Source organism: Salmo salar, chromosome ssa14, assembly GCF_905237065.1.
Source record: "Salmo salar chromosome ssa14, Ssal_v3.1, whole genome shotgun sequence".
NCBI classification, from domain to species: domain Eukaryota; kingdom Metazoa; phylum Chordata; class Actinopteri; order Salmoniformes; family Salmonidae; genus Salmo; species Salmo salar.
In genome coordinates, this window is record NC_059455.1 from 39,822,380 (window position 1) to 39,849,881 (window position 27,502).

At 44.2% G+C, this 27,502-nt stretch overlaps 2 protein-coding genes across 2 annotated transcripts in view; one reads left to right on the forward strand and one right to left on the reverse strand.

Annotated features, from left to right (window-relative positions):
* Positions 1-1,563: 1,563 nt before the first annotated feature.
* On the reverse strand, positions 1,564-18,642 carry LOC106569690 (calcium-binding mitochondrial carrier protein SCaMC-1). Its single transcript, XM_014141253.1, has 10 exons — positions 18,151-18,642; positions 16,624-16,750; positions 16,321-16,408; positions 14,032-14,143; positions 11,084-11,242; positions 10,676-10,828; positions 5,172-5,279; positions 3,702-3,869; positions 3,261-3,411; positions 1,564-2,960 (listed from the first exon to the last, which is right to left on the reverse strand). The coding sequence occupies exons 1-10, from the start codon at positions 18,331-18,333 to the stop codon at positions 2,779-2,781; spliced, it is 1,431 nt and encodes a 476-aa protein (XP_013996728.1). The 5' UTR covers positions 18,334-18,642; the 3' UTR covers positions 1,564-2,778.
* A 6,178-nt stretch (positions 18,643-24,820) lies between these two features.
* LOC106569675 (protein FAM102B) overlaps positions 24,821-27,502 on the forward strand; it is a 109,395-nt gene continuing 106,713 nt past the window's right edge. The window contains exon 1 of the mRNA XM_014141240.2: positions 24,821-25,333. Coding sequence (XP_013996715.2) covers positions 25,188-25,333 — 146 coding nt within the window. The 5' untranslated portion in view covers positions 24,821-25,187. The remainder of the gene's footprint in view (positions 25,334-27,502) is intronic.

Consider the following 27,502-nt stretch of genomic DNA (forward strand, 5'->3'; position numbering starts at 1 on the left):
TGGACTTTTTGCTCTTTATGACATCATCTGCTGACACATCAGTTTTGAACTCACTGCTCCCCTTAACAACCCCATAGATGGTTGGTGATGCTGACGCTGATGAAGATGTCACCACTGGCCTCTCCGGCTGTCATCATATGTCTCGACCAGTCTCGCCTCATGGCCTCATCTGATTTTGTACAGGCCAGGAAGGACTCATCCTCATTGGCAGACTGGAAGGATGGTACAGTCAAGGGGGGAAAGTAGCACGTCACAGTTCTGCAGCCCTGAATGCTTTCAGCCAATCAGCATTCAGGGTTTGAACCACCCAAGTTTATAATATGTTTTATATCAGAACCCTACATGAGCTACAGAACTGTGATGTGCTACTTTTCTCCCTTGATTGCACCAAGTTGTGGTAGTATATCAGACCGTATACCACGGTTTGACCCAAAACAATTATTTTTACTGTTCTAATTACATTGATAACCAGTTTATAACATCAATAAGGCACCTGGGGGTTTTGTGGTATATGGCCAATATAAAACGGCTAAGGGTTGTATCCAGTACTTCGTGTTGCGTCGTGCCTAAGAACAGCCCTTAGCCGTGGTATATTGCCCATATACCACAAACCTCTGAGGTGACTTATTGCTATTATAAACTGGTTACTAACATAATTAGAATAGTAAAAAGTATTGTTTTGTCATATAAAGCTTATTGGACATATACCACACTCCTCAGGCCTTATTGCTTAATTATATCCTCAGAGGCTCAGGGTATTAACACAAATATCTACACTGCCAAACTAGCTACCACCCTCTAGTGGAAGGTTTTACGTGGACACCCACCTGGACACCCACCCGGGTCCTGGAGAGCCATAGAGTGTGCAGCGTTTCATTCCAGCCCAACCATGACCTGATTCAGCTAATCAAGGTCTTGATGATTAGTAGAATCTTTTGTTGCTGGGTTGGAACAAGGATCAGGGTTGGAGACCACTACCATCATCTCTTTGAGATCCTCTGCGACGGGGTGGAACTTCTCAGTAAATGTGTCCTCCATGGCTCTAGCTTGCTCATGGCGCTCCCTGACGCTGGAGACCATCTCCTTCCAGCCTGTGGCCTCCTCATCATCACTGGTCCCAGGGGACTCCATCTGCAGCTCCCCTGGAGCTATAGGAACGACTGGGGTCATCACTGGCCTGCTTCTTGGGGAGTGGGAATAGGACTGAGGGGCAGAGGAAATTCAAGACAAGGCATTGGGTTACAATTCCAGTTATAAGTTAGACATTTATTTTGATTATTTTGTCAAAATTGTGTTTTGGGTTGATGTTATATGGAAGTTGGATTAGCCTAACACTGTATATTAGGTGAGAAGCATACGTTTAAATAAAACAAAATGCACAAGGCATTGCTAAATGTGTTAAGAAATCGTAGATGGCATCATCGGCATGTGAAAGACAGTCGTTAATACCTTCTTCTCTGAAAATACTTTTTTTCTTGAAAGAACATGATTAACATCCACTTAGCATTTGTTGTAGTAGTAGTCCTCCTCAGCTCCATAGCCTAGAAATAAAAGTTCTGGGAGCACTGTTTCTGTTGTTTTATTTTAAACAGATTCATCGCGTTCGATCGATTAAGTCAAAATAAGTTTGAATCATCTAGAAATGATAAATTTCATTTTCATCATTTGCGGACACAGCATTCACAAACTTGCACTGCGTTTGTTGTAAGCCCTGTAGATGGCGCCATGCACACAGCATTGAGATAGAGGATTAGCCTTTACAATGGGGGCACTCCAATCCTTTCCATTGTTAACATTGATTCTTATGACAACTGTCTGTAAACACTTGTATTGACCCATAACACATGCATTGCTTTTCTTTCAGTCTAAGCTTTGTGAGCTCAGTGAGAACATTCATACATCGCTCACAATGTCAATGGATTCAGGTATAACAGTATTACATACTCAAACAGAATTAAGACATTGAGGCAACATAATAACAATTGGCCTAACTCTAAATGTTAACTGCGTGCATGGCATGCACGTGTGTATGTGTTTGTGTGTGTGTGTGTGTGTGTGAGACACGGGTGGGATTATTCTGAATTCCAGTATTAACAGATTGCATTTCTGTTTTTAAGACTTTCCATGAGCTCCATTCATGATTGAGAGGCAATATTTGCATGCAAGTTTGTAACTATAACTATTTTGCTAGGGATACAGCTTAACAGTCAAGAACAACAATGGAAATACATATGGGAAAAACACATGGAAAACAGCATTGAGGCTGTCGCAAATTACACTGAAAGTGTAAAAACATCAATAAAAACCAACCAAATAAAATATACAATTATGATATTTAACTGAGGGTAAGGCACACTTAAATAATAATATAATCTCTTACGTGCGTATGGAGTACTTCATATTACAGAAGAACAGAAAATATTTTAGACAAAGCTCTCAACAGTGTTCACCTGAATACCTTCTCCTTTCCCCCTATACAGTGTAAGACCCATAATGCCGTTCTTCTCAGTTATATTGCACCATCTTGTGTGTTGGATATGTCTCATATCTCTGTGCGTTAAAGGGATGAACGTCATTTTGGAGTTTACTGATATGGCCCAGTTGGAACTAGCCTTAGCTTCTCCTTGCGAGACTCGCAGAATGAACGTGATCTCAATGTTTGGCTACACGAGAACATAGAAGTCTATGTGCAACACAAATCTGGTTGACTGTCTAAAAGATCTAACGATCTAACAACCTATTTCACCATCCCTGCATCATTCGGAGATGGATCATTCCTCATTTACAGATCCCCAGGCCGGTCTTCATGTATTCGTAGACCACATAGCTGATGCTCACAGCAGGAATGACTTTCATGAAGTTGGGCAGGATACCCCGGTAGAGTCCAAAGAACCCCTCGTTAGCCAGGATCCCCTTCACTAGCCCACTCATGGTGGACTTGTCTGATGCATCCAGAGTTGCTGTGAAACAGATAGTGAAAGAAAGGACACAGGAGTCAAATAATAGGTTGGTCTGTTCACACTCACTACCTCAGGTCTACACTTAGTTTCTCTCTCATGGCAATCAGGTGATCTCTCTGTTTTACCATAGAGTAAAAACATGTATTACATGATTAAGTAGCAGAAGGTTTTATTCATCAAATAATTATTTCAGTGCTGCTGGAGAGCTTTGACAGTAAATAGGTGATTTTTGTATGTCTCATGTTTTTCGTCTCCAATCAATAAAGTAGTAACAGATGCCTTTTGATTGTCATGTATTACCTTGTGCCTGCATGCGTGTGCGGAGCAGGGCGAGGGGGTAGCTGGCCAACTGGCCACACGTGCTGGATATGGTGCCACAGCCTAACAGCACCAGGATGCCAGGGTTGGCCGTGTCTTTGGCGTAGCTGGTCAACCAGGCATTCTTCAGGCTCTAGGGTACATAAACACAGGGCGGGGTAATCGACAAGGATCATTTAGGGATGTGGCTGCCACCACAGGAAATCTGTGTTCAGACAGTCGTCACATTAATGTTGTCAGCCTTCCCTCATTTAGATAAATGCAATTCACTGGATTCACTGGATTGAATTCTTGAGTCCTGAAAAACTTCCAAGATTATGGAATTATCTATTTCAGTAATACATGTCAGTGAACTGTAAATCATTGTGTTACTGTAATGTGGAATAGCATTGACTCAGTGATATGAATCGTCAACCTGCAGACCTCGTAAACAGCTAGGTCGATGCCAGCATAGGGAATGATGCCTATCATGTTGGGAGTGTAGCCTTTATAAAAGGCTTTGATGCCCTCTTTCTGCAGAATCTTCTTGGCACAGTCAAACATTCCATTATACTGGCCAGTTTTCCCCAGAGTCAGTCTGGTCTTCATGACCTAAGAAGAGGAAACAGAGAGAGATAGAGAGAGGGAGAAAGAGAAAGAGAGAGAGAAAGAGCGAGAAAGAAAGAGAAAGAGAAAGAGAGAGAGAGAGAGAGAGGGTAGATAAAACATAAGTGTCTAATTTTATTTAGACTACAAATGGGTGAGTAACCATGTAAATGCACTGCTTTACGAGAAGCCAAAATGAATGGTGTTCCATCTAATGCCAGTATCTAGCGGGACAGAAGTTTGAGCCTTTTTAGGTAGCTTATTTGTCATGAATACATAGTAACAACACAAAGAATTGGACTCTTGTTTCAACTTTTACGTTCAAGATACAGTGAACTTCAAAAGTATTGGGACAGTGACCATTTTTGTTATTGTTTTGACTCTGTACTCCAGCACTTTGGATTTGAAATGATACAATGACTGAGGTTATACATGACAATCAAAATGTATCTGCTACTACTTTATTGATGGAAGACGAAAAACATGGGATATACAAAATTCACCTATTTACTGTCAAAGCTCTCCAGCAGCACTGAAATAAATATTTGACTAATAAAACCTTCTACTACTTAATAACATAAATTCACTTTTTTTAAACTCTTGTCAGCTTTAATTTTAGGGTATTTTTATCATAGTCACCTCATTTTAGGGGACCAAAAGTATTGGGACAAATTCACTTATATGTGTATTAAAGTAGTCATAAGTGTAGTATTTGATCCCATATTCCTAGCACGCAATGATTACATCAAGCTTGGGACTCTACAAACTTGTTGGATGCATTTGCTGTTTGTTTTGGTTGTGTTTCAGATTATTTTGTGCCCAGTAGAAATGAATGGTAAATAATGTATTGTGTCTGTTTGGAGTCACTTTTATTGTAAATAAGAAAATAATATGTTCCTAAACACTTCTACATTAATGTGGATGCTACCATGATTACGGATAATCCTGAATGAATCATGAATAATGACACAACCAAAACAAATGTGTAGAGCCACAAGCTTGATCTAGTCATTGCATGCTATGAATACGGGACCAAATACTTACATTTTTACTACTTTAATACACATACAAGTGAATTAGTTCCAATACTTTAGGTCCCCTAAAAAGTGCTGTACGGTTCTAAACGGTTCCCCAGATATGGATGAAAATACCCTCAAATTAAAGCTGACAGTCTGCCCTTTAACCTCAATCATTATATCATTTCAAATCCAAAGTGCTGGAGTACAGAGCCAAAATGACAACAAAAAAATGTGTCACGGTCCCAATAGTTTGAAAGTGACACTGGGAGGTGACAGTGGGTGGTCTCACCTCCATGGGGTAGATGGACGACTGGGCCGTGGCTCCTGCCAGAGAGCCAGCCATGAACCTCTGGTAGGTCTGGACCTTCCCTCCCTCTGGTGTCAGCAGCATCTTATACTGACAGGAGAGAGATACGTCATGAAGACAACACAGAGATACTATTACAACATTTACCCTTTCTTCCACCTTCCCTCTCTTTCTCTGTCCGTCTTCCCTCTCTTTCTCTGTCCGTCTTCCCTCTCTCGCTCTGTCCATCCTCCCTCTCTTTCTTTGGCTGTCTTCCCTCTCTTTCTCTGTCCGTCTTCCCTCTCTCGCTCTGTCCGCCTTCCCTCCCCGTCTCTGTCCGCCTTCCCTCCCCGTCTCTGTCCGCCTTCCCTCTCTCACTCTGTCCGCCTTCCCTCTCTCACTCTGTCCGTCTTCCCTCTCTCGCTCTGTCCGTCTTCCCTCTCTCGCTCTGTCCGCCTTCCCTCCCCGTCTCTGTCCGCCTTCCCTCCCCGTCTCTGTCCGTCTTCCCTCTCTCGCTCTGTCCGTCTTCCCTCTCTCACTCTGTCCGCCTTCCCTCTCTCGCTCTGTCCGTCTTCCCTCCCCGTCTCTGTCCGCCTTCCCTCTCTCGCTCTGTCCGCCTTCCCTCCCCGTCTCTGTCCGCCTTCCCTCTCTCACTCTGTCCGTCATCCCTCTCTCACTCTGTCCGCCTTCCCTCTCTCGCTCTGTCCGTCTTCCCTCCCCGTCTCTGTCCGCCTTCCCTCTCTCACTCTGTCCGCCTTCCCTCTCTCGCTCTGTCCGCCTTCCCTCTCTCACTCTGTCCGTCTTCCCTCTCTCACTCTGTCCGCCTTCCCTCTCTCGCTCTGTCCGCCTTCCCTCTCTCGCTCTGTCCGTCTTCCCTCTCTCGCTCTGTCCGCCTTCCCTCTCTCGCTCTGTCCGTCTTCCCTCTCTCGCTCTGTCCGCCTTCCCTCTCTCACTCTGTCCGCCTTCCCTCTCTCGCTCTGTCCGTCTTCCCTCTCTCGCTCTGTCCGTCTTCCCTCTCTCACTCTGTCCGCCTTCCCTCTCTCGCTCTGTCCGTCTTCCCTCTCTCGCTCTGTCCATCCTCCCTCTCTCGCTCTGTCCGTCTTCCCTCTCTCGCTCTGTCCATCCTCCCTCTCTCGCTCTGTCCGTCTTCCCTCTCTCACTCTGTCCGTCTTCCCTCTCTCGCTCTGTCCGCCTTCCCTCTCTCACTCTGTCCGCCTTCCCTCTCTCGCTCTGTCCGTCTTCCCTCTCTCGCTCTGTCCGTCTTCCCTCTCTCACTCTGTCCGCCTTCCCTCTCTCGCTCTGTCCGTCTTCCCTCTCTCGCTCTGTCCGTCTTCCCTCTCTCGCTCTGTCCATCCTCCCTCTCTCACTCTGTCCGCCTTCCCTCTCTCACTCTGTCCGCCTTCCCTCTCTCGCTCTGTCCGTCTTCCCTCTCTCGCTCTGTCCATCCTCCCTCTCTCACTCTGTCCGTCTTCCCTCCCCGTCTCTGTCCGCCTTCCCTCTCTCGCTCTGTCCGCCTTCCCTCTCTCGCTCTGTCCGCCTTCCCTCTCTCACTCTGTCCGCCTTCCCTCTCTCACTCTGTCCGTCTTCCCTCTCTCACTCTGTCCGCCTTCCCTCTCTCACTCTGTCCGTCTTCCCTCTCTCGCTCTGTCCGCCTTCCCTCTCTCGCTCTGTCCGTCTTCCCTCCCCATCTCTGTCCGCCTTCCCTCTCTCACTCTGTCCGCCTTCCCTCTCTCACTCTGTCCGTCTTCCCTCTCTCACTCTGTCCGCCTTCCCTCTCTCGCTCTGTCCGTCTTCCCTCTCTCACTCTGTCCGCCTTCCCTCTCTCGCTCTGTCCGTCTTCCCTCCCCGTCTCTGTCCGCCTTCCCTCTCTCACTCTGTCCGCCTTCCCTCTCTCGCTCTGTCCGTCTTCCCTCTCTCACTCTGTCCGCCTTCCCTCTCTCGCTCTGTCCGTCTTCCCTCTCTCACTCTGTCCGTCTTCCCTCCCCGTCTCTGTCCGCCTTCCCTCTCTCGCTCTGTCCGCCTTCCCTCTCTCGCTCTGTCCGTCTTCCCTCTCTCGCTCTGTCCGTCTTCCCTCTCTCGCTCTGTCCATCCTCCCTCTCTCGCTCTGTCCGTCTTCCCTCTCTCGCTCTGTCCGCCTTCCCTCTCTCGCTCTGTCCGTCTTCCCTCTCTCACTCTGTCCGCCTTCCCTCTCTCGCTCTGTCCGTCTTCCCTCTCTCACTCTGTCCGCCTTCCCTCTCTCGCTCTGTCCGTCTTCCCTCTCTCACTCTGTCCGCCTTCCCTCTCTCACTCTGTCCGCCTTCCCTCTCTCGCTCTGTCCATCCTCCCTCTCTCACTCTGTCCGTCTTCCCTCTCTCGCTCTGTCCATCCTCCCTCTCTCGCTCTGTCCGTCTTCCCTCTCTCGCTCTGTCCGCCTTCCCTCTCTCGCTCTGTCCGTCTTCCCTCTCTCACTCTGTCCGCCTTCCCTCTCTCGCTCTGTCCGTCTTCCCTCTCTCACTCTGTCCGCCTTCCCTCTCTCACTCTGTCCGCCTTCCCTCTCTCGCTCTGTCCGTCTTCCCTCTCTCGCTCTGTCCGCCTTCCCTCTCTCACTCTGTCCGCCTTCCCTCTCTCGCTCTGTCCGTCTTCCCTCTCTCGCTCTGTCCATCCTCCCTCTCTCACTCTGTCCGCCTTCCCTCTCTCACTCTGTCCGCCTTCCCTCTCTCACTCTGTCCGCCTTCCCTCTCTCGCTCTGTCCATCCTCCCTCTCTCACTCTGTCCGTCTTCCCTCTCTCGCTCTGTCCATCCTCCCTCTCTCACTCTGTCCGTCTTCCCTCTCTCGCTCTGTCCGCCTTCCCTCTCTCGCTCTGTCCGTCTTCCCTCTCTCGCTCTGTCCGTCCTCCCTCTCTCACTCTGTCCGCCTTCCCTCTCTCGCTCTGTCCGTCTTCCCTCTCTCGCTCTGTCCGTCCTCCCTCTCTCACTCTGTCCGCCTTCCCTCTCTCGCTCTGTCCGTCTTCCCTCTCTCGCTCTGTCCGTCCTCCCTCTCTCACTCTGTCCGCCTTCCCTCCCCGTCTCTGTCCGCCTTCCCTCTCTCGCTCTGTCCGTCTTCCCTCTCTCGCTCTGTCCGTCTTCCCTCTCTCGCTCTGTCCGCCTTCCCTCTCTCACTCTGTCCGTCTTCCCTCTCTCGCTCTGTCCGTCTTCCCTCTCTCGCTCTGTCCGCCTTCCCTCTCTCACTCTGTCCGTCTTCCCTCTCTCGCTCTGTCCGCCTTCCCTCTCTCGCTCTGTCCGTCTTCCCTCTCTCGCTCTGTCCGCCTTCCCTCTCTCGCTCTGTCCGTCTTCCCTCTCTCGCTCTGTCCGCCTTCCCTCTCTCACTCTGTCCGTCTTCCCTCTCTCGCTCTGTCCGCCTTCCCTCTCTCGCTCTGTCCGTCTTCCCTCTCTCGCTCTGTCCGTCTTCCCTCTCTCGCTCTGTCCGTCTTCCCTCTCTCACTCTGTCCGTCTTCCCTCTCTCGCTCTGTCCGTCTTCCCTCTCTCGCTCTGTCCGCCTTCCCTCTCTCGCTCTGTCCGCCTTCCCTCTCTCGCTCTGTCCGTCTTCCCTCTCTCGCTCTGTCCGTCTTCCCTCTCTCGCTCTGTCCGCCTTCCCTCTCTCGCTCTGTCCGCCTTCCCTCTCTCGCTCTGTCCGTCTTCCCTCTCTCGCTCTGTCCGTCTTCCCTCTCTCGCTCTGTCCGTCTTCCCTCTCTCGCTCTGTCCGTCTTCCCTCTCTCGCTCTGTCCGTCTTCCCTCTCTCGCTCTGTCCGTCTTCCCTCTCTCACTCTGTCCGTCTTCCCTCTCTCGCTCTGTCCGCCTTCCCTCTCTCGCTCTGTCCGTCTTCCCTCTCTCGCTCTGTCCGCCTTCCCTCTCTCGCTCTGTCCGCCTTCCCTCTCTCGCTCTGTCCGCCTTCCCTCTCTCGCTCTGTCCGTCTTCCCTCTCTCGCTCTGTCCGTCTTCCCTCTCTCGCTCTGTCCGTCCTCCCTCTCTCGCTCTGTCCGCCTTCCCTCTCTCGCTCTGTCCGCCTTCCCTCTCTCGCTCTGTCCGCCTTCCCTCTCTCGCTCTGTCCGTCTTCCCTCTCTCGCTCTGTCCGTCTTCCCTCTCTCGCTCTGTCCGTCTTCCCTCTCTCGCTCTGTCCGCCTTCCCTCCCCGTCTCTGTCTCTGTCCGTCTTCCCTCCACGTCTTTGTCCGTCTTCCCTCCCCGTCTCTGTCTGTCCGCCTTCCCTCTCCGTCTGTCTCTGTCCATCTTCCCTGTCCGTCTTCCCTCCCCGTCTCTGTCCGTCTTCCCTCTCTCGCTCTGGCTGCCTTCCCTCTCTTTCTCTGTCTGTCTCTGTCCGTATGTCTTCCCTCTCTCTCTCTCGCTCTGTCCGTCTGTCTTCCCTCTCTCTCTCTCGCTCTGTCCGTCTGTCTGTCTTCCCCCTCTCTCTCTCTCGCTCTGTCCGTCTGTCTTCCCTCTCTCTCTCTCGCTCTGTCCGTCTGTCTTCCCTCTCTCTCTCTCTCGCTCTGTCCGTCTGTCTTCCCTCTCTCGCTCTGTCCGTCTGTCTTCCCTCTCTCTCTCTCTCTCGCTCTGTCCGTCTGTCTTCCCTCTCTCTCTCTCTCTCGCTCTGTCCATCTGTCTTCCCTCTCTCTCTCTCCCTCTCTCTCTCTCGCTCTGTCCGTCTGTCTTCCCTCTCTCTCTCTCTCTCTCTCGCTCTGTCCATCTGTCTTCCCTCTCTCTCTCTCTCTCTCTCTCGCTCTGTCCGTCTGTCTTCCCTCTCTCTCTCTCTCTCACTCTGTCCGTCTGTCTTCCCTCTCTCTCTCTCTCGCTCTGTCCGTCTGTCTGTCTTCCCCCTCTCTCTCTCTCGCTCTGTCCGTCTGTCTTCCCCCTCTCTCTCTCTCGCTCTGTCCGTCTGTCTTCCCCCTCTCTCTCTCGCTCTGTCCGTCTGTCTTCCCCCTCTCTCTCTCGCTCTGTCCGTCTGTCTTCCCTCTCTCTCTCTCTCTCGCTCTGTCCGTCTGTCTTCCTTCTCTCTCTCGCTCTCTGTCTCTCTGTCTTCCCTCTCTCTCTCGCTCTGTCCATCTGTCTTCCCTCTCTCTCGCTCTGTCCGTCTGTCTTCCCTCTCTCTCTCTCTGTCCGTCTGTCTTCCCTCTCTCCCTCTCTCGCTCTGTCCGTCTGTCTTCCCTCTCTCCCTCTCTCGCTCTGTCCGTCTGTCTTCCCTCTCTCTCTCTCTCGCTCTGTCCGTCTGTCTTCCCTCTCTCTCGCTCTGTCCGTCTGTCTTCCCTCTCTCTCGCTCTGTCCGTCTGTCTTCCCTCTCTCTCTCGCTCTGTCCGTCTGTCTTCCCTCTGTCCGTCTGTCTTCCCTCTGTCCGTCTGTCTTCCCTCTCGCTGTCTGTCTTCCTCTCTCATTCATGTTTCCTTTCCTTTTTATCATTTGATTTAATTTCTTCCTGCTTTCCATGTCACTATGTCTTTCTCTCTAGGTCTACCTCTTTTTGTCTACCTCTATTAAAGTGAAGATATGAAACAGTGTCCAACCTGTTCGTAGGCCATGAATTTGATAGCGGTCTCAGGGGCGATCTTTAACACGTTGATCCCGTTCCCTCGCCATAGTGAGGCCACGCCCCCTTCCTTAATCATCTGTTTGAATCCTCCCAACAGGGTGATCCGGTTGGACTTGGAGGAGTGGACCTGAAACACAACCACATGCGTTGTAGATTACACAATACTGATGGATAGGTAGCATTCCTGTAGTGCTTTTCACTATGTCTCCAACACTTCACTTTGTAAGGGGTTGTAGGCCTCAAAAACTTTACAAGAGAAAAACTCAAACAAAACGTGTAAGGTTTGTGATAAGGGATATAGTTAGAAGTTAAATCATATAAAGCGGTCTACTTTCGGCCTCCATAGAGTGGTCAGACTGTGACAACCTTTCCGGTGCTCTACCTGCATGAAGACCTTCACCCTGTCCAGGGGGGCGGTGCCTGTACGAGAAACCGCCCCGGCCATCGCCCCGGCAGCCAGCTGTTTCCACCAGCCTCCCGAGGTCTTCTCCTCCTCAGTGAACTCATCAGGGATGGCAATGCTCTCTCCTATGTCCAGCACCTGGTGAATAAAATATATTAGCTTGAACAGGTGCCAAACAGCTGGGACAGGAATTCTGTATAATCAATAAATGTATTCTTGTAATAATTCTTATAGTAAACTGTTCAGTCAGTCTTCCATGTTGTTCCAACTTCCCATTCTTCATCAGATTGCCCATAAGATAACCTTCGAGCTATAGTAAGTAACAGATGTGGTCAATACAGTGCCAAGGCCTAACCAGATTGCTACCTCCCCAACCAGCAGGCCTCTTCTCATACAGTGCTGAAACTGTCTACCAACACCTGCTACAGATGTAGTATCTTCATTTGACCAGTTTTGTCAAAGGAGTAAAATAATCCTGCAGCAGGACAATTAGAATATTCTAAAAAAATAAGTGATAATTTCTAACAGGAAATTAGTTTTGATAGGCTACAGTACAGTCGTGGCCAAAAGTTTTCAGAATGACACAAATATTAATTTTCACAAAGTCTGCTGCCTCAGTGTCTTTAGATATTTTTGTCAGGTGTTACTATGGAATACTGAAGTATAATTACAAGCATTTCATAAGTGTCAAAGGCTTTTATTGACAATTACATGAAGTTGATGCAAAGAGTCAATATTTGCAGTGTTGACCCTGATTTTTCAAGACCTCTGCAATCCGCCCTGGCATACTGTCAATTAACTTCTGGGCCACATCCTGACTGATGGCAGCCCATTCTTGCATAATCAATGCTTGGAGTTTGTCAGAATTTGTGGGTTTTTGTTTGTCCACCCGCCTCTTGAGGATTGAAAACAAGTTCCCAATGGGATTAAGGTCTCGGGAGTTTCCTGACCATGGACCCAAAATATCAATGTTTTGTTCCCCGAGCCACTTAGTTATCACTTTTGCCTTATGGCAAGGTGCTCCATCATGCTGGAAAAGGCATTGTTCGTCACCAAACTGTTCCTGGATGGTTGGGAGAAGTTGCTGTTGGAGGATGTGTTGGTACCATTCTTTATTCATGGTTGTGTTCTTAGGCAAAATTGTGAGTGAGCCCACTCACTTGGCTGTGAAGCAACCCCACACATGAATGGTCTCAGGATGCTTTACTGTTGGCATGACACAGGACTGATGGTAGCTCTCACCTTGTCTTCTCCGGACAAGCTTTACCCCAGTCCTCAGCAGTCCAATCCCTGTACCTTTTGCAGAATATCAGTCTGTCCCTGATGTTTTTCCTGGAGAGAAGTGGCTTCTTTGCTGCCCTTCTTGACACCAGGCCATCCTCCAAAAGTCTTCGCCTCACTGTGCGTGCAGATGCACTCACACCTGCCTGCTGCCATTCCTGAGAAAGCTCTGTACTGGTGGTGCCCCGATCACGCAGCTGAATCAACTTTAGGAGACGGTCCTGGCGCTTGCTGGACTTTCTTGGGCGCCCTGAAGCCTTCTTCACAACAATTGAACCGCTCTCCTTGAAGTTCTTGATGATCTGATAAATGGTTGATTTAGGTGCGATCTTACTGGCAGCAATATCCTTGCCTGTGAAGTCCTTTTTGTGCAAAACAATGATGACGGCACGTGTTTCCTTGCAGGTAACCATGGTTGACAGAGGAAGAACAAAGATTCCAAGCACCACCCTCCTTTTGAAGCTTCCAGTCTGTTATTCAAACTCAATCAGCATGACAGAGTGATCTCCAGCCTTGTCCTCGTCAACACACACCTGTGATAATGAGTGAATCACTGACATGATGTTAGCTGGTCCTTTTGTGGCAGGGTTGAAATGCAATGGAAATGTTTTTGGGGGATTCAGTTCATTTGCATGGCAAAGAGGGACTTTGCAATTAATTGCAATTCATCTGATCACTCTTCATAACATTCTGGAGTATATACAAATTGCCATCATACAAACTGAGGCAGCAGACTTTGTGAAAATTAATATTTGTGTCATTCTCAAAACTTTTGGCCACGACTGTAGGCTTTAGTTTAGGTCCATTTTGGATATACTTGAATGTCATAGTGGAGAACAATATATATATTGTGTTATTAAACTATATATAACAGAGGTTGTTGATGTGTATGGCTGCATTTGAGAGACATTTGTGTACCTTTAAATGTCGCAGTAGTAGGACATTTATTATGTTTGGTGCATTAGCATTTGAGCGAGAGAGAGAGAGAGAGAGAACTGTAGGTGTTCAGTGAATTTATGGAAATCACTAAGCTCATTTGAATTCTCAGTAACAACAGAGTGATCAAATGAAGATACTACATCTGTATCCCACCACAAACAGTGACACAAGCAGTAACAGTAACACCCTTTTAGCAGGTAGTCTCAACAGTACGTTATGGAAGCCGCTCACTATTTGCTAGAAATAAACTTTGCAAGATACCCCCACTGGAGATAAGCAGAAACGGTCCATTTTTCTGATTAAAGTCAAAAGTCAAAGTGGAAACAGCATTGTACTCCACACAGTTTGACAGTTAAACGGCTATTACAGAGAATATTCTAGAAGGCCTACATTCACTGTACTGCTTGATCTGGAAGCTGCTTTAGGTAATCTGTCTTATTATTTGAGCACTGTGGTGAGGCTTTTGGTCAATGCATTTACATTACAAGGCCCAAAGACAGACAAAAACATTATCACAATCTGAATTATTGATGGCCCTTAATTCATTTGAAAAATTGGACATGAGTTTTTATCCCATATTGTTGCTTACACCCATCAAGTTCCTTCATTCCTTCAAGAGATGGATGTGTGAGTGCGTGTGTGTGCATGTGTGTGTGCTGTGTTTGTGTGTGGCGTGTATATGCACTAGGACTGGGTGACCCACTAACCGTGGAGTGTTTCCAGTAGCGTACGATCTCGTTCAGGTTATGGGCAGGGTTGAACAGAAAGTGATCCCTCCACTCGTTCCAGTCCACCATCATGGTACCATCGATGTCCATGCTGCACAGGCAGGATATGAGGTTAAAGAGCAGGATAGTAACAGTAGTAGCCTGGTTGCCATTCTGCATCCGCTTTAGCCAACTTTACTACTTTTGTTGCAGCCCAGCACTAACACTGATTCAACAAATCAACGGTTTTCTGATTAGTTGATTAGTTGAATCTAAATTCTTAGAGTAGGGCTGCACGATATGGGCAAATATTTTAATTGCAATTTGATGTGTGATAACAATCTAAACACTTAGGTAAACTGTTGGAATAATATACAGTACCAGTCAAACGTTTGGACTCATTCAAGGGTTTTTCTTTATTTTTACTATTTTCTACATTGTAAAATAATAGTGAAGACATCAAAACTATGAAAGAACAAATATGGAATCATGTAGTAACCAAAAAAGTGTAGTAACCAAAAAAACTAATCCAAATATATTTTAGATTCTTCAAAGTGGGCCACCCTTTGCCTTGATGACAGCTTTGCACACTCTTAGGACTCTCTCAACCAGGTTCATGAGGAATGCTTTTCCAACAGTCCTGAAGGTGTTCCCACATATGCTGAGCACTTGTTGGCTTATTTTCCTTCACTCTGCGGTCCAACTCATCCCAAACCATCTCAATTGGGTGGAGGTCGGGTGATTGTGGAGGCCAAGTCATCTGATGCAGCATCAATTTCTAAGTCGCTCTGGATAAGAGCGTCTGCTAAATGACGTAAATGTAAATGTCCTGTTGAAAAACAACTGATAGTCCTACTAAGCGCAAACCATGGGATGGCGTATCGCTGCAGAGTTCTGTGGTAGCCATACTGGTTAAGAGTGCCTTGAATTGTAAATATATCACTGACAGTATCACCAGCAAAGCACCCCCACACCATCACCTCCTCCTCCATGCTTCACGGTGGGAACCACACATGCGGAGAACATCCGTTCACCTACTCTGCGTCTCACAAAGACACGGCGGTTGGAACCAAAAATCTCAAATTTGGACTTATCAGACCAAAGGACAGATTTCCACCAGTCTAATGTCCATTGCTCGTGTTTCTTGGCCCAAGCAAGTCTCTTCTTATTGGTGTCCTTTAGTAGTTGTTTCTTTGCAGCAATTCGACCATGAAGGCCTGATTCACGCAGTCTCCTCTGAACAGTTGATGTTGAGATGTGTCTGTTACTTGAACTCTGTGAAGCATTTATTTGGGCTGAAATCTGAGGTGCAGTTAACTCCAATTAACTTATCCTCTGCAGCAGAGGTAACTCTGGGTCTTCCTTTCCTGTGGCGGTCCTCAAGAGAGATGGTTTTTGCAACTGCACTTGAAGAAACTTTCAAAGCTCTTGAAATTTTCCAGATTGACTGCCCTTCATGTCTTAAAGTAATGATGGACTGTCATTTCTCTTTGCTTATTTTAGCTGTTCTTGCCATAATATGGACTTGGTCTTTTACCAAATAGAGCTGTCTTCTGTATACCCCCCTACCTTGTCAGAACACAACTGATTGGCTCAAACACATTAAGAAGGAAAGAAATTCCACAAATTAACAAGGCACACCTGTTAATTGAAATGCATTCCAGGTGACTAACTTAAGAAGCTGGTTGAGAGAATGCCAAGAGTGTGCAAAGCTGTCAACAAGGCAAAGGGTGGCTACTTTGAAGAATCTCAAATATAAACTATATTTTGATTTGTTTAATACTTTTTTGTTACTACATGATTCCATGTGTTATTTCATAGTTTTGACATATTCACTATTATTCTACAATGTAGAAAATAGTAAAAATAAAGAAATCCCTGGAATAAGTAGGTGTGTCCAAACTTTTGACTGGTACTGTAAATAGAATGACTTCTATTAAGAAGCAAAGTGGAAAGCAGCATCATTCTGGTTTGGACCAATCGGTTGACTGCATTTGACCCAACAGATGCATAGTAAATCTAACAGCATGGAGGAACTGCACTGCTTAAGTGACATGGAGCGGGGCTGGTTGTGTGTGGGAAACAGCTGCAAGAGGAGAAAAACATGGAGTAAACTATAAAAGCGGACATTACCCACGGCTGAGATGCGTTTCCAAATATTGCGATATGGATCTCTTGCAATATGGATATTGCACATGTCAATATTGCGATTTCAATGTAAATTCGATTTATTGTCAGCCCTGGGTTAGAGTACAAAATGCAAGCAATGAGTGATTTATGAGGACAAACCTTTGAAGGATGGTCTGGGCCTCTTCCTGGGTGATGTCCATGCCCAGCTCTTCAAGGGACTGCTTAATCTCAGAGGCATCGATGCACCCTGGAGGAAATGACGGAGACATTTCAATGTTTTTTTTAAGTACATTCTGTAGCTAAATGCTGATAGGTATGATGCCTGTTCTCTCATGCCTTGTTGCTATATAACAGTGATATTATTACATTGTTATGAGAATTGTGTCATTATGACAGGTCCCATCATGTACTGTTCTTCTTCTAAACTATTCAAATAAACGTTTCATTTAAAAATGATAATACCGTCGTTGTTTTTGTCCAAGCTCTTGAACGTAAGGTGCAGTTTCTTCTCATGCTCTTTCAGATATTTGTTGAACTCGTTGAAGTCAAGCCCTCCATCTTTGTTTTTGTCACCGGACGATACAATTTTCTGTGCAGACACAAATGAGAGGGTTATTTTATTTGCCTCACTGTAGTACGTTTAACCCTTCATTGCCTATGAAGCAAGCTACTCTGCAAGGTTACCCATCACACAAGACTCAGGAAACCCTGACAAAGACAGGAACAGTATAACATTCCTATACTGTGTATTGTTATAGAGTTGATGTAACTGTGGAGCTGCAAGAGCATGTTGTGCACATGACTGAATACTGAATGGTAATGAATATTTCAAACTGTCTGGAGATGGCTAAGTCAATGGGATGGGGATGTTCCACTGTAGCTGGTAACAGATACCAAAAGATCTGTTTTCATTCCCTGGTACTGTGGAGGAAGTAGCCTTTTCTCTCCTTCGACCAATGTTGCACTAGTTCTCAGCGTTGACTAATTCTCTGAGAACTAGTGCAACATTGATCGATGACAGAAAAGTCTAGTGATGAAAGTGATTAACTATTCTGTGGATGTCATATTGACGATGAAACCGACCTGTGAGTCCCGCAAGTTAAACTAGCCCCAGGCCTGTATCCACAAAGCATAGAGTAGGAATGCTGATCTAGGATCAGGGCCCCATCTGTCCATACAGTCGTATTCATTATGATCTAAAAGGCTAAACTAATTCTACACTCTTAGAAAAAAGGGTTCCAAAGGGGTTCTTTGGCTGTCCCTATATAGGAGAACCCTTTTCGGTTCCAGGTAAACCCCTTTTTGGTTCTAGGTAGAACCCTATGTGGAAAAGGTTCTACATGGAACCCAAAATGGTTCTACTTGATACCAAAAGGGTTCTACCTGGAACAAACAAGGGTTCTTCAAAGGGTTCTCCTATGGAGACAGCCGAAGAACCCTTTTAGGTTCTAGAGAGCACCTTTTATCTAAGAGTGTAGATCAGCACTTCTACTCTGAGAATGTGTGGATACAGGCCCATGCCTGCTCTGATAACCCCAGGCACTGTAACACTACTGCTCTATCTCTCCTGGATATGACACGTGACAGGGGAGGAACTGCTTGGAAGACTAAAGTTTAGATAGTTTATATAAAGTTCTAAGTACTGTTCTATTTACAGGACACATGTATATACTACAGGAAAATGCCCTACATATGAGTGAATGGATGAATAGTCTAAGGGAATGAGAATGTCATATGTTAATTTAATTGCTACCCATATGTACCACTAGCTTGGTCCCAGATCTGTTTGTGCTTTTACCTACACCGTTGTCATTGTAAAGCCAATGTTTTGCATGACAATTCCATAAGGAGTTGGTAAAAGAGCAGAAAACGAACTGGCACCCAGGCTAATGTCCCACTCCCAAATGAATCATTGAGCTAAGTGTAATAATAATTGAATAGGTTGCTTGGAAATAGAACAGAATGGCTCTTCATTGCATGTGCATTTACCTGCGCTGCACCTTTGCGGAAAGATATGCCCATTGTGGTTAGGCCTGCTCTCAATTCGGCAACATCCACCTTCCCATCCTTGTTGGTGTCCAGTTTATTGAACAGGTCCTGGTATGACCTTTGACTGTCGGGATCCCAGCATCGGGAGTCCGTTAGTATAAGTCCTCTTATAACCTGATACATTGTTGCGGTTGGCAAAGAGGCAATAGATAGATAAGGCCCTATGTTTTTCAGAAAGTTGAATGCATAGCAATATTGAAAACCACAGCTTGGTAAAATATAGTCATTGGTATGCGGTCTGTAGTCTTAATCAATCGGTCGTTGTAATTATCTCCGTTCGCGACAAAGAAAATACCGATTCACGAAATGTGTGACGACGATCTGACAGAGCTCCATTCCTCCCTGTAAATACTGCTGCATATCCAGCAAATAACCTGAAATCCTCCCATCGAGGCTGCAGTCAAATTGAGGGCGTGGTATAATAAGGAATGATGCAAACAAAGCGAAAGGAGTTGCCTATACTGATCTATGCTAGGAGAGCCCCTGGCTGTGCACAGTTTTAAAAAAAAAAGGTTTACCTTTATTTAACTAGGCAAGTCAGTTAACAACAAATTCTTATTTACAATGAAGGTCTACTCTGGCCAAACCGGAACGACGCTGGGCCAACTGTGCGCCGCTGTAGTGTGATAATAACCTTATCTGTCAATGTTATTATTAACATGTTTTTTAACTGAGATGGCCTATTTAATAGTCATATATTAAATACAATGTCTTGCGTTGTATAGAATTTGATTTATTAGGGACGTTGTCTTATTCTGTTAAGAGCGCAGAGACATTTCCTGTTGAAAACAGTGTCTTCAGAAACTATTCACACCCCTTGACTTTTTCCACATTGTGTTGTGTTACAGCCTGAATTTAAAATGTATTAAATTGAGATGTTGTTTGTCACTGGCCTACACACAATACCACATAATGTCAAAGTGGAATTATGTTTTTAGAAATGTATACAAATGAATAAAAAATGAAATGCTGAAATGTCTTGGGTCAATAAATATTCAAATCCCTTTGTTATGGCAAGCCTAAATAAATTCAGGACTAAAAATGTGCTTAACAATTCGCATAATATGTTGAATGGACTCACTCTGTGCAATAATAGTGTTTAACATGATTTTTTGAATGACTACTGTAAGGTCCCTTGGTCGTGCTGTGAATTTCAAACACAGATTCATCCACAAAGACAGGGAGGTTTTCCAATTCTTCACAAAGAAGGGCACCTATTGCTAGATGGGTAAAGGCATTTAAAAAAGCAGACTGAATATCCCTTTGAGCATGGTGCAGTTATTCATTTCACTTTGGATAGTGTATCAATACACCCAGCCACTACAAAGATACAGGCACCCTTCCTAAACCAGTTGCCAGAGCAAAAGGAAACCGCTCAGGGATATTACCATTTTTTATTTAACTAGGCAAGTCAGTTAAGAACAAATTCTTATTTACAATGACATCCTACCCCGGCCAAACCCTAACAACGCTGAACCAATTGTGCGCCGCTCTATGGGACTCTCATTCACAGCAGGTTGTGATACACCCTGGAATCAAACCAGGGTTTGTTGTGGCGCCTCAAGCACTGAGATGCAGTGCCTTAGACCGTTGCGCCACTCGGGAGCCCCATGAGGCAAATGTTGACTTTAAAACAGTTACAACACTTTAGTTACTCCAGAACCTAATTGACAGAGTGAAAAGAAGAAAACCTGTACAGAATACAAATATTCCAAAACATGCATGTTTGCAACAATGCACTAAAGTAATACTCCTCAAAATGTGACAAAGCAATTCACTTTTTGTCCAGGATACTTATTGTCATGTTTGGGACAAATTCAATACAACACATTACTGAGTAACACTCTCCATATTTGCAAGCATAGTGGTGGCTGTATCATGTTGTGGGTATGCTTCAAATCATTAAGGAGTGGGGAGTTTTTCAGGATGAAAAATAAATGGAATGGGGCTAAGCACAGGTAAAATCCTAGAGGAAAACCTGTTTTTTGCCTGTGCTAAGCTCTATTCCTGTCACGTCCTGACCAGCAGATGGAGCTGTTGTAGTAGTTTGGGGGTCAGGACGTGGCAGTCTTGTGTGTGTGTTTGAATGTTCTGTGTGTCTTGTGACTCCTGATCAGGAACAGCTGGGAATCGTTGTTCCTGATTGGGAGTCATATATGTAGGAGTTGTTTGTCACTGGGGTTTGTGGGTGGTTGTTTTTGCACTGCGTTAGGATAGCCTGCAAAACTGTTGCACTGTCATTGTTTATTGTTTTTTGTATAGTGTTCATGTGAGCGATTAATTAAATTAAAAAATGAACACGACATCCGCTGCGTATTGGTCTACATTTTCAGACGACGATTTCGCTATATCGTCAGAAGACGAAGACAGCCGTGACAATTCCGTTTCTTAACCTAAAAAAACTCCCTAGTCCTTGCCGAAGACAAGCATACCCATAACATGATGCAGCACCATGCTTGAAAATATGGAGTGGTACTGTTAGGGTTTGACCAACTATTTGTTTGCATAACCTATATAATTTAACAAAGAAGCTATGCTATAATATTAAGTTTATACTCTATATGATAAGAGCATACTGCTGTGTGAGAGGAAGGGGCTCATGGGATGGTGAGTCATATGGAAAGAATGCAGATGCTGTAAATCAGGGATGTGGAAGAGCTTGTTAAAAGATAAGGGCAGGATATGGGTGAAATGTATATGCGGAGGGGTGTCGGGGTTTTAGAGAACTGTGCATTGTGCAGTCAAAAGATAAATCGACTGCCAAAGATAATCACTACGCCCGGCAACAGGCGGCGTCTCGAGGTTGGGAGCAACCTGCACGCCAACGATAGGATGAGCAAGTTTAAACCACGCTCATCCTCCCTCTGACAGGCCAGCAGTGAGTGGGAACTATCTCTGTCAGAGTATTTAATGAAAAGCAAAGGATGTGTAACTCAGTTCTCTGTCTGCCCTGCGTGGTGACACAGTGAGCCCGTATATACGAACATCATATTTACCATAAATGTGTTTGCATTAATTAAAGTACAAAGAAATCAGAAGTTACTGTGTTAACTGTTTTATTCCAATACCAGATTGAATTGACGCGACCCAACAGTACTCAGTAATGTGCTGTGTTGTATTTGCCCCAAACATAACGCTGTGTATTCACGAGAACAAGTTCATTTCTTTGTCACATTTTTTGCAGTATTACATTAGTGCCTTACTGCAAACAGGATGCATGTTTTGGAATATTTGTAATATGTACAGCAGGGGTGTCAATCTCAATCAGTGCATGGGCCATATTGATAAAGTACAAGGAATTTGTGGGCCAGACATAGGCTATTATGTTTGTTTTTACAAAACAAATTGCATAGACCTGCAACTCAAACTGGCCATTGTTTTATTAGAAAAAATATGTTCCTTCATAATGTCCACTTATGTACATAGGATTCTGTATGTAGCATTTTAACATATTAGAACAAAAGAAGCATAAATAATATTTGTCCAGCCTTTGCTGCTAATGTTGGCACATGCGCATTATATGCTGCGACCCTAATTGAAAAAGTATTTAATACTCTAACTCCAAATAACAAAAACGTAGCTAGGTTGTAGCAATTAAATGAACATATGACCTTCTCATTCCCTTAGACTATTCATCCATTCACTCATATGTAGGGCATTTTCCTGTAGTATATGCATGTGTCCTGTAAATAGAACTTTATATAAACTAAGTACTGTTCTATTTAAACTTTTAACATTTAAACTTAAACATGTTTTTCATTTTTTTTCACTGCATGGATCACTGGTGTGGTTGAGTGCAGCATTGCTGTATGATGCACTCAAAATGTATTGTAGCCAGCCTAGGCTACTGCTAAAATGTTGTTGTAATAGGGCTACATGTTTCTTGTTTGCATGCTATTTTGTTGCAGGTTTAGTTTTTTGGTTATTCATTGTCAAGCTTTAAAAAACGATGCCAGACTGCAACATTTTAGTAGCCTAGCTAGGACTGTGGCAAGTGTCTGTACACTTTCCCTCCGCTGCACGTTGTCAACTGCAGATGACGTTGAATTCACCGACGCAATCCCTGAGTGGTTTCCTTCCTCTCAGGCAACTGAGTTAGGAAGGATGCCTGTATCTTTCTAATGACTAGGTGTATTGATAAACCATACAAAGTGTAATGAACAACTGCACCATGCTCAAAGGGTTATTCAATGTTGGCTTTTTAAAAATGTATTTACCCATCTACCAATAGGTGCCTTTTGCGAACCATTGGAAAACATCTCTGGTCTTTGTGGTTGAATCTGTGCTTGGGACCTTACAGATAATTGTATGTGTGGGGTTCAGAAGTGGGGTAGCCATATAAAAATCATGTTAAACACTATTGCACATAGAGTGAGTCCATGCAACTTATATTGTGACTTGTTAAGCACAAATGTTTACAAAATAAAACATGAAAAGCAGAAATGTCTTTAGTCAATAAGCATTACACATTTCAACTTATTTAGGCTTGTCATAAGAAAAGGGTCAGGTTGAATACTTAATAACATTTCCGCTTTTCATATTTTATTAATTTGTAAACCTTTCTAAAAACATAATTCCACTTTGACATTATGGGGTATTGTGTGTGTGTGACACAAAATGACACAGTGACACAAAATCTAAATGTAATCCATTTTAAATTCAGGCTGTAACAACAAAATGTGGGAAAAAGTCAAGGGGTGTGAATACTTTCTGAAGGCACTGTATGTAGGTGTCTATCTCTAGTGCTGCCTCAATCTCTAGGCTTTGGCAAATGTAAAGTGTAGTCTATAGGATATTCAATTAATTATCTGAAGTCTATATAGTCTGTTTGTCTGGACCTCAAATTATCACACAATCATTTAGAATTTAGAGGCAGGAATGGGGAAAGTTTCCATTAAAGTTATGAAGGTATCAACATTGCTCACTAGGTGGCGTTATATCCTTGGGTAGATGGAAGATTGAACCGCCAATGACTGAACATGGATTCACAGCGTGTGTTCGTAAATTCACTCTGGAGTGCCACGGTGCGCTTAGTTAGAGTGCGCTCTGGGCGTTTATAAATTCACAGCGTTGTCAGATTGTCCGTTCATAAATTCAGAGCGTTGTCAGATTGTCCGTTCATAAATTCAGAGCGTTGTCAGATTGTCCGTTCATAAATTCAGAGCGTTTCGCTCTCGGAGTAGAGCGTTCTGACATTACAATGGCAGTCAAGCACCCAAACTAACTGACTAAAGTTGGCTCGCATGCTAGCTACTTCCAGACACAAACGAGAGCACACCTCAATCTGACCATTTTACTCGCCCCAGCAGAGCTGGTTAGACTGTTTTCATGTTATCTAGAGCGTTTGTGACTGTACTGTGACTGACGTTTTTTTGCCGACGTTTACTGAAATCGGTCATATTCAACAGGTGTTGCGCATTCGTCATTTCCTCAGTTATTCTGCGCTCTGCCACACAGACGAGAGTGCTCTGAAATCGGAGTAGATAGATAGCCAGAGTGATTATATAGGCTATAAACTGGATATGCTAATGAAGTAGAAATGTGGAGTAATTTTCTCATTCTTTACAATGACTTTACAATGTTCTTCAGTCCCAATTGCACACTCTATTTTCTGTGATTTGAACCCACACTCCACATCAGAGCCACCAGTAAAAATGTAAACAATGGAGCAAATGCGTCATAGGTCCTTTGCCCTTTTGGTAATGATAAGGTAAGTCAGTTGTACCAAAGATACTGGTAACTAACCCCATTTTACTTGTGGTTGTACTGTCAGTAAGGCCGTATTCTTCCAAATCAAAGGACATATACACTGGGTGCACAACACATTAGGGACAAAATCCTTCTTTTGCCCGTCTCCTACCCTTCATCTACACTGATTGAAGTGGATTTAACAGCCACTAATAAGGGATCATAGCTTTCACATGGATTCACCAGGTCATTCATGGAAAGACCAAGTGTTCAAAGTGTTTTGTACACTCAGTGTATTTAATGATTTGTAAAAACAGAAAAATAGAGAGTGTGGATTTCTGTTTATGAATTATAATAACTCACCTCTACAAGATATGAAACACCACGGAGAATTGTTACCACATCGACGATAATACGTGATTTATGTGCATGACACGCATAGACGTTTACATCAGGCATAATAAGCCTTTGTTGATATTCATTCGGGAGCGACAGCTGCGAAGGGGGTTGGGATGGAAGGTGGAAACAATGTATTATATAATGCATATGCAATGTGATTGTGCAGTTACAACCATAAAAAAATGACCACATCATGAAAAAAAAATCTAACGAATCAATGCACATACTAATGTATAGATAACCTACATTTAATTCCTGATGTAGGCAATTATAACCTAATCTCATCATACATTTGTTAACATCTTAAATCAGTGTTAAAATTGTTCATTTGAAAACAACTGGCCATCCATTGTTACAGTAGTGGGCTACTTGTTGTTTTGTTACTATTTTGTTACAACGTATCTAAGGAATATCCATCAGAAACCATATATTGCTGTCATTGGTCGAATGAAAAGAAATGCAGCATTTACACCAATCGGAATAGAACGCGATGTAAGCGTTTCCTCCTCCATACAAATGGAGAATTTCCTTAATCGTCACATACATTATGGGTTATGGCCAATGGTTATAGCCAGTAAAAACTAGGGGTAGCTAGGCACTGGAGAGTCAAGTATTTGAATTGACCGACAATCGCTGAGCTGTCACAGTTAGCCTGTTTCTTTACCGACTGCTATGTTAGGTTACAGTCTGGCAACTGTGGAAGAAGTCACAGTTAGCCTGTTTCTTTACCGCCTGCTATGTTAGGTTACAGTCTGGCAACTGTGGAAGAAGTCATAGTCAAGAGACTCAAGAAGCTTGAGCTGTGGCTAGCGACCCGACGTACATTATTTACCACAGTTTTCATTAGCTAGCTAGCCTAGTTAGCTACTTTAACATTAGTTAGGTTAACAATGTCGTTCATTATGATGAAGAAAAATAAATTCAAATTTAAGGTAGATTTCGAGTTGGACGAACTATCTTCTGTTCCCTTTGTCAACGGGGTCTTGTTCTGCAAAGTACGGCTCCAAGACGGTGGCTTTACTGAAGAGTCCTCTCGGTAAGAAACTGCCCTTTCTATTTCATTTAGCTAGTTTACGTTAACAGTTACGTTAAGCAACTCAGGGAGACACAGAGGTGCGACTCGATCGTGGTTAGTTTACTGGCAGTGATCAGTTAGCTAACATTAGCGAGCTAACTAGCGCCCACCCTCAAGAAGAAAGTGTGAATATGAGTGATGTGACTGAATATTGTTTGTTGCTAGCTATTAACATAGCAAACAATATCTAATTTAATTATAGAATATGTAGTATTCACAGTTGTATGTTGTTTTTACCTCTGTTTCTTATTTTAGTGTAGTTAGCTACCATGGTAGTTAATCTGTCATCTTGTTTTGACTGATGGTGATGCTGCTTGTCTGATTGATCGTTCTGACTGACTGACACACCAAAAGACCACCGGTCACGAAGCCAACTGTCAAATCAAACATTCATGGCTAGACATGTGAGGCTTGCTTGATGTAATGTAATGTAATGTAATGCTTGCTTGATCTATGATATCTGACTATGTATGTACCTTACAACTTTGAACAAAACGTCTGGCAACTGAAGGTCACTAGATTTCCAATCTGAAATGCCAAGAAAATGTGATTTATTTATCTTTTTGTTATAACCAATAGTCCAATATCTCAGACTTTAGACTGGCTAGGTTCTTATTAATCGGACTTGTAGCTGCAAAAACTTGCAAATCATTCATCCCCAATCCAAGCCTATTTTCAAGGTAAAATTGGAGATATACTTATAGCTCTGTGGTGTGGTGTGGTTTTCATATAACCACACCTGCACACCGTTTTTAACATGTATTTATTTTGATCTGTATTGTTGTCTATAACTTATTTTCTTTGGTGCAAATAAATTAAACAAAACAATAACACAATCTCTAAACATAACAAACACCCATTAAACACTTAATGGGTGCTGCAAAAACTTCCTAGCTTACATTGAACAACAACAGTCAATAGCCCCCATATGAGACTTCAAAGGATGACCCATACAGTTCCAAAGGATGACCCATACAGTTCCAAAAATGCCATTATCTCAATCACTCAAAACATCAGTTGATCAACAACAAATGCTCGTTCTCCAAGGATCCAGAACCATTGAGTTGGCTAGACAGATAAGATCTGGTTTAAAATCAGATCAGTCAAGTTAACAGCATCTAAACACATTTCTCTGATGTCATCCATTCACACTCTGGAGCATCCCGTCCTCAGGATAGGACTTTGTCCATTGCATTTGAACACAGACTGGTTTCCCACTCTTTTCCAGATTGACTTACAGTAGTGAGTGCAGCCAGAGATCTAGATAACCAGAAGGGAAAAAAACTCAACCTGACCCAACCATTATCTGCCTGCTCCTGCTGGCTTTCGGAGATTCTGCCATTACTCTCCTGAAGTTGCCATAATAGGCTACCTAATGAGTCGGCAACCTTTCTCATGTAGAATGCCAATATATCTTACCATTTCTACCGATCTGTATGCCAGTTATGGTTTTCATGTGCAAACTTTCGTGGAACAGTTTCATTGAATTTATAATAACATCTTCATATCTCAAAATCATTGTCATGTGGTTAATCAAAATTCTATTAAAATCTAACTGAAAGATACAAACCTAAAAGCTAACTTCGATTGCCATTGCCAACTATGTAAAAATAGCCTACATAAAGCCAACAAATAAAAACATTACAGCCTGCAGGTACAAATTATCCTGATAAAAATCACATTGGCTACGCATGGCCTGTCTGCAACTAACTTAAAACATTGTATTAACTTGGGTTCTGCCGAAGCTTGGCTAGCGAACTTGCAACATTGTAGAAAATATTTTGGGCCCTCAGAGTTTCCCGCCAGTGAGCTCGGGACAGACACAGCTGTAGGCTATTTGCACAAGGGATAAGAAGCAGAGCTTGACTTGGGCAGGAGCTCACGGGAGCTGAGTACCGACACCTCAAATGTTCTACTGCTTGAGCTCCTGATCGGCCGATGTTTTTGTTTTGTTTGTTTTGTAATAATGACAATTACAACAATACTGAATGAACACTTATTTTAACTTAATGTAATACATCAATAAAATCAATTTAGCCTCAAATAAATAATGAAACATGTTCAATTTGGTTTAAATAATGTAAAAACAAAGTGTTGGAGAAGAAAGTAAAAGTGCAATATGTGCCATGT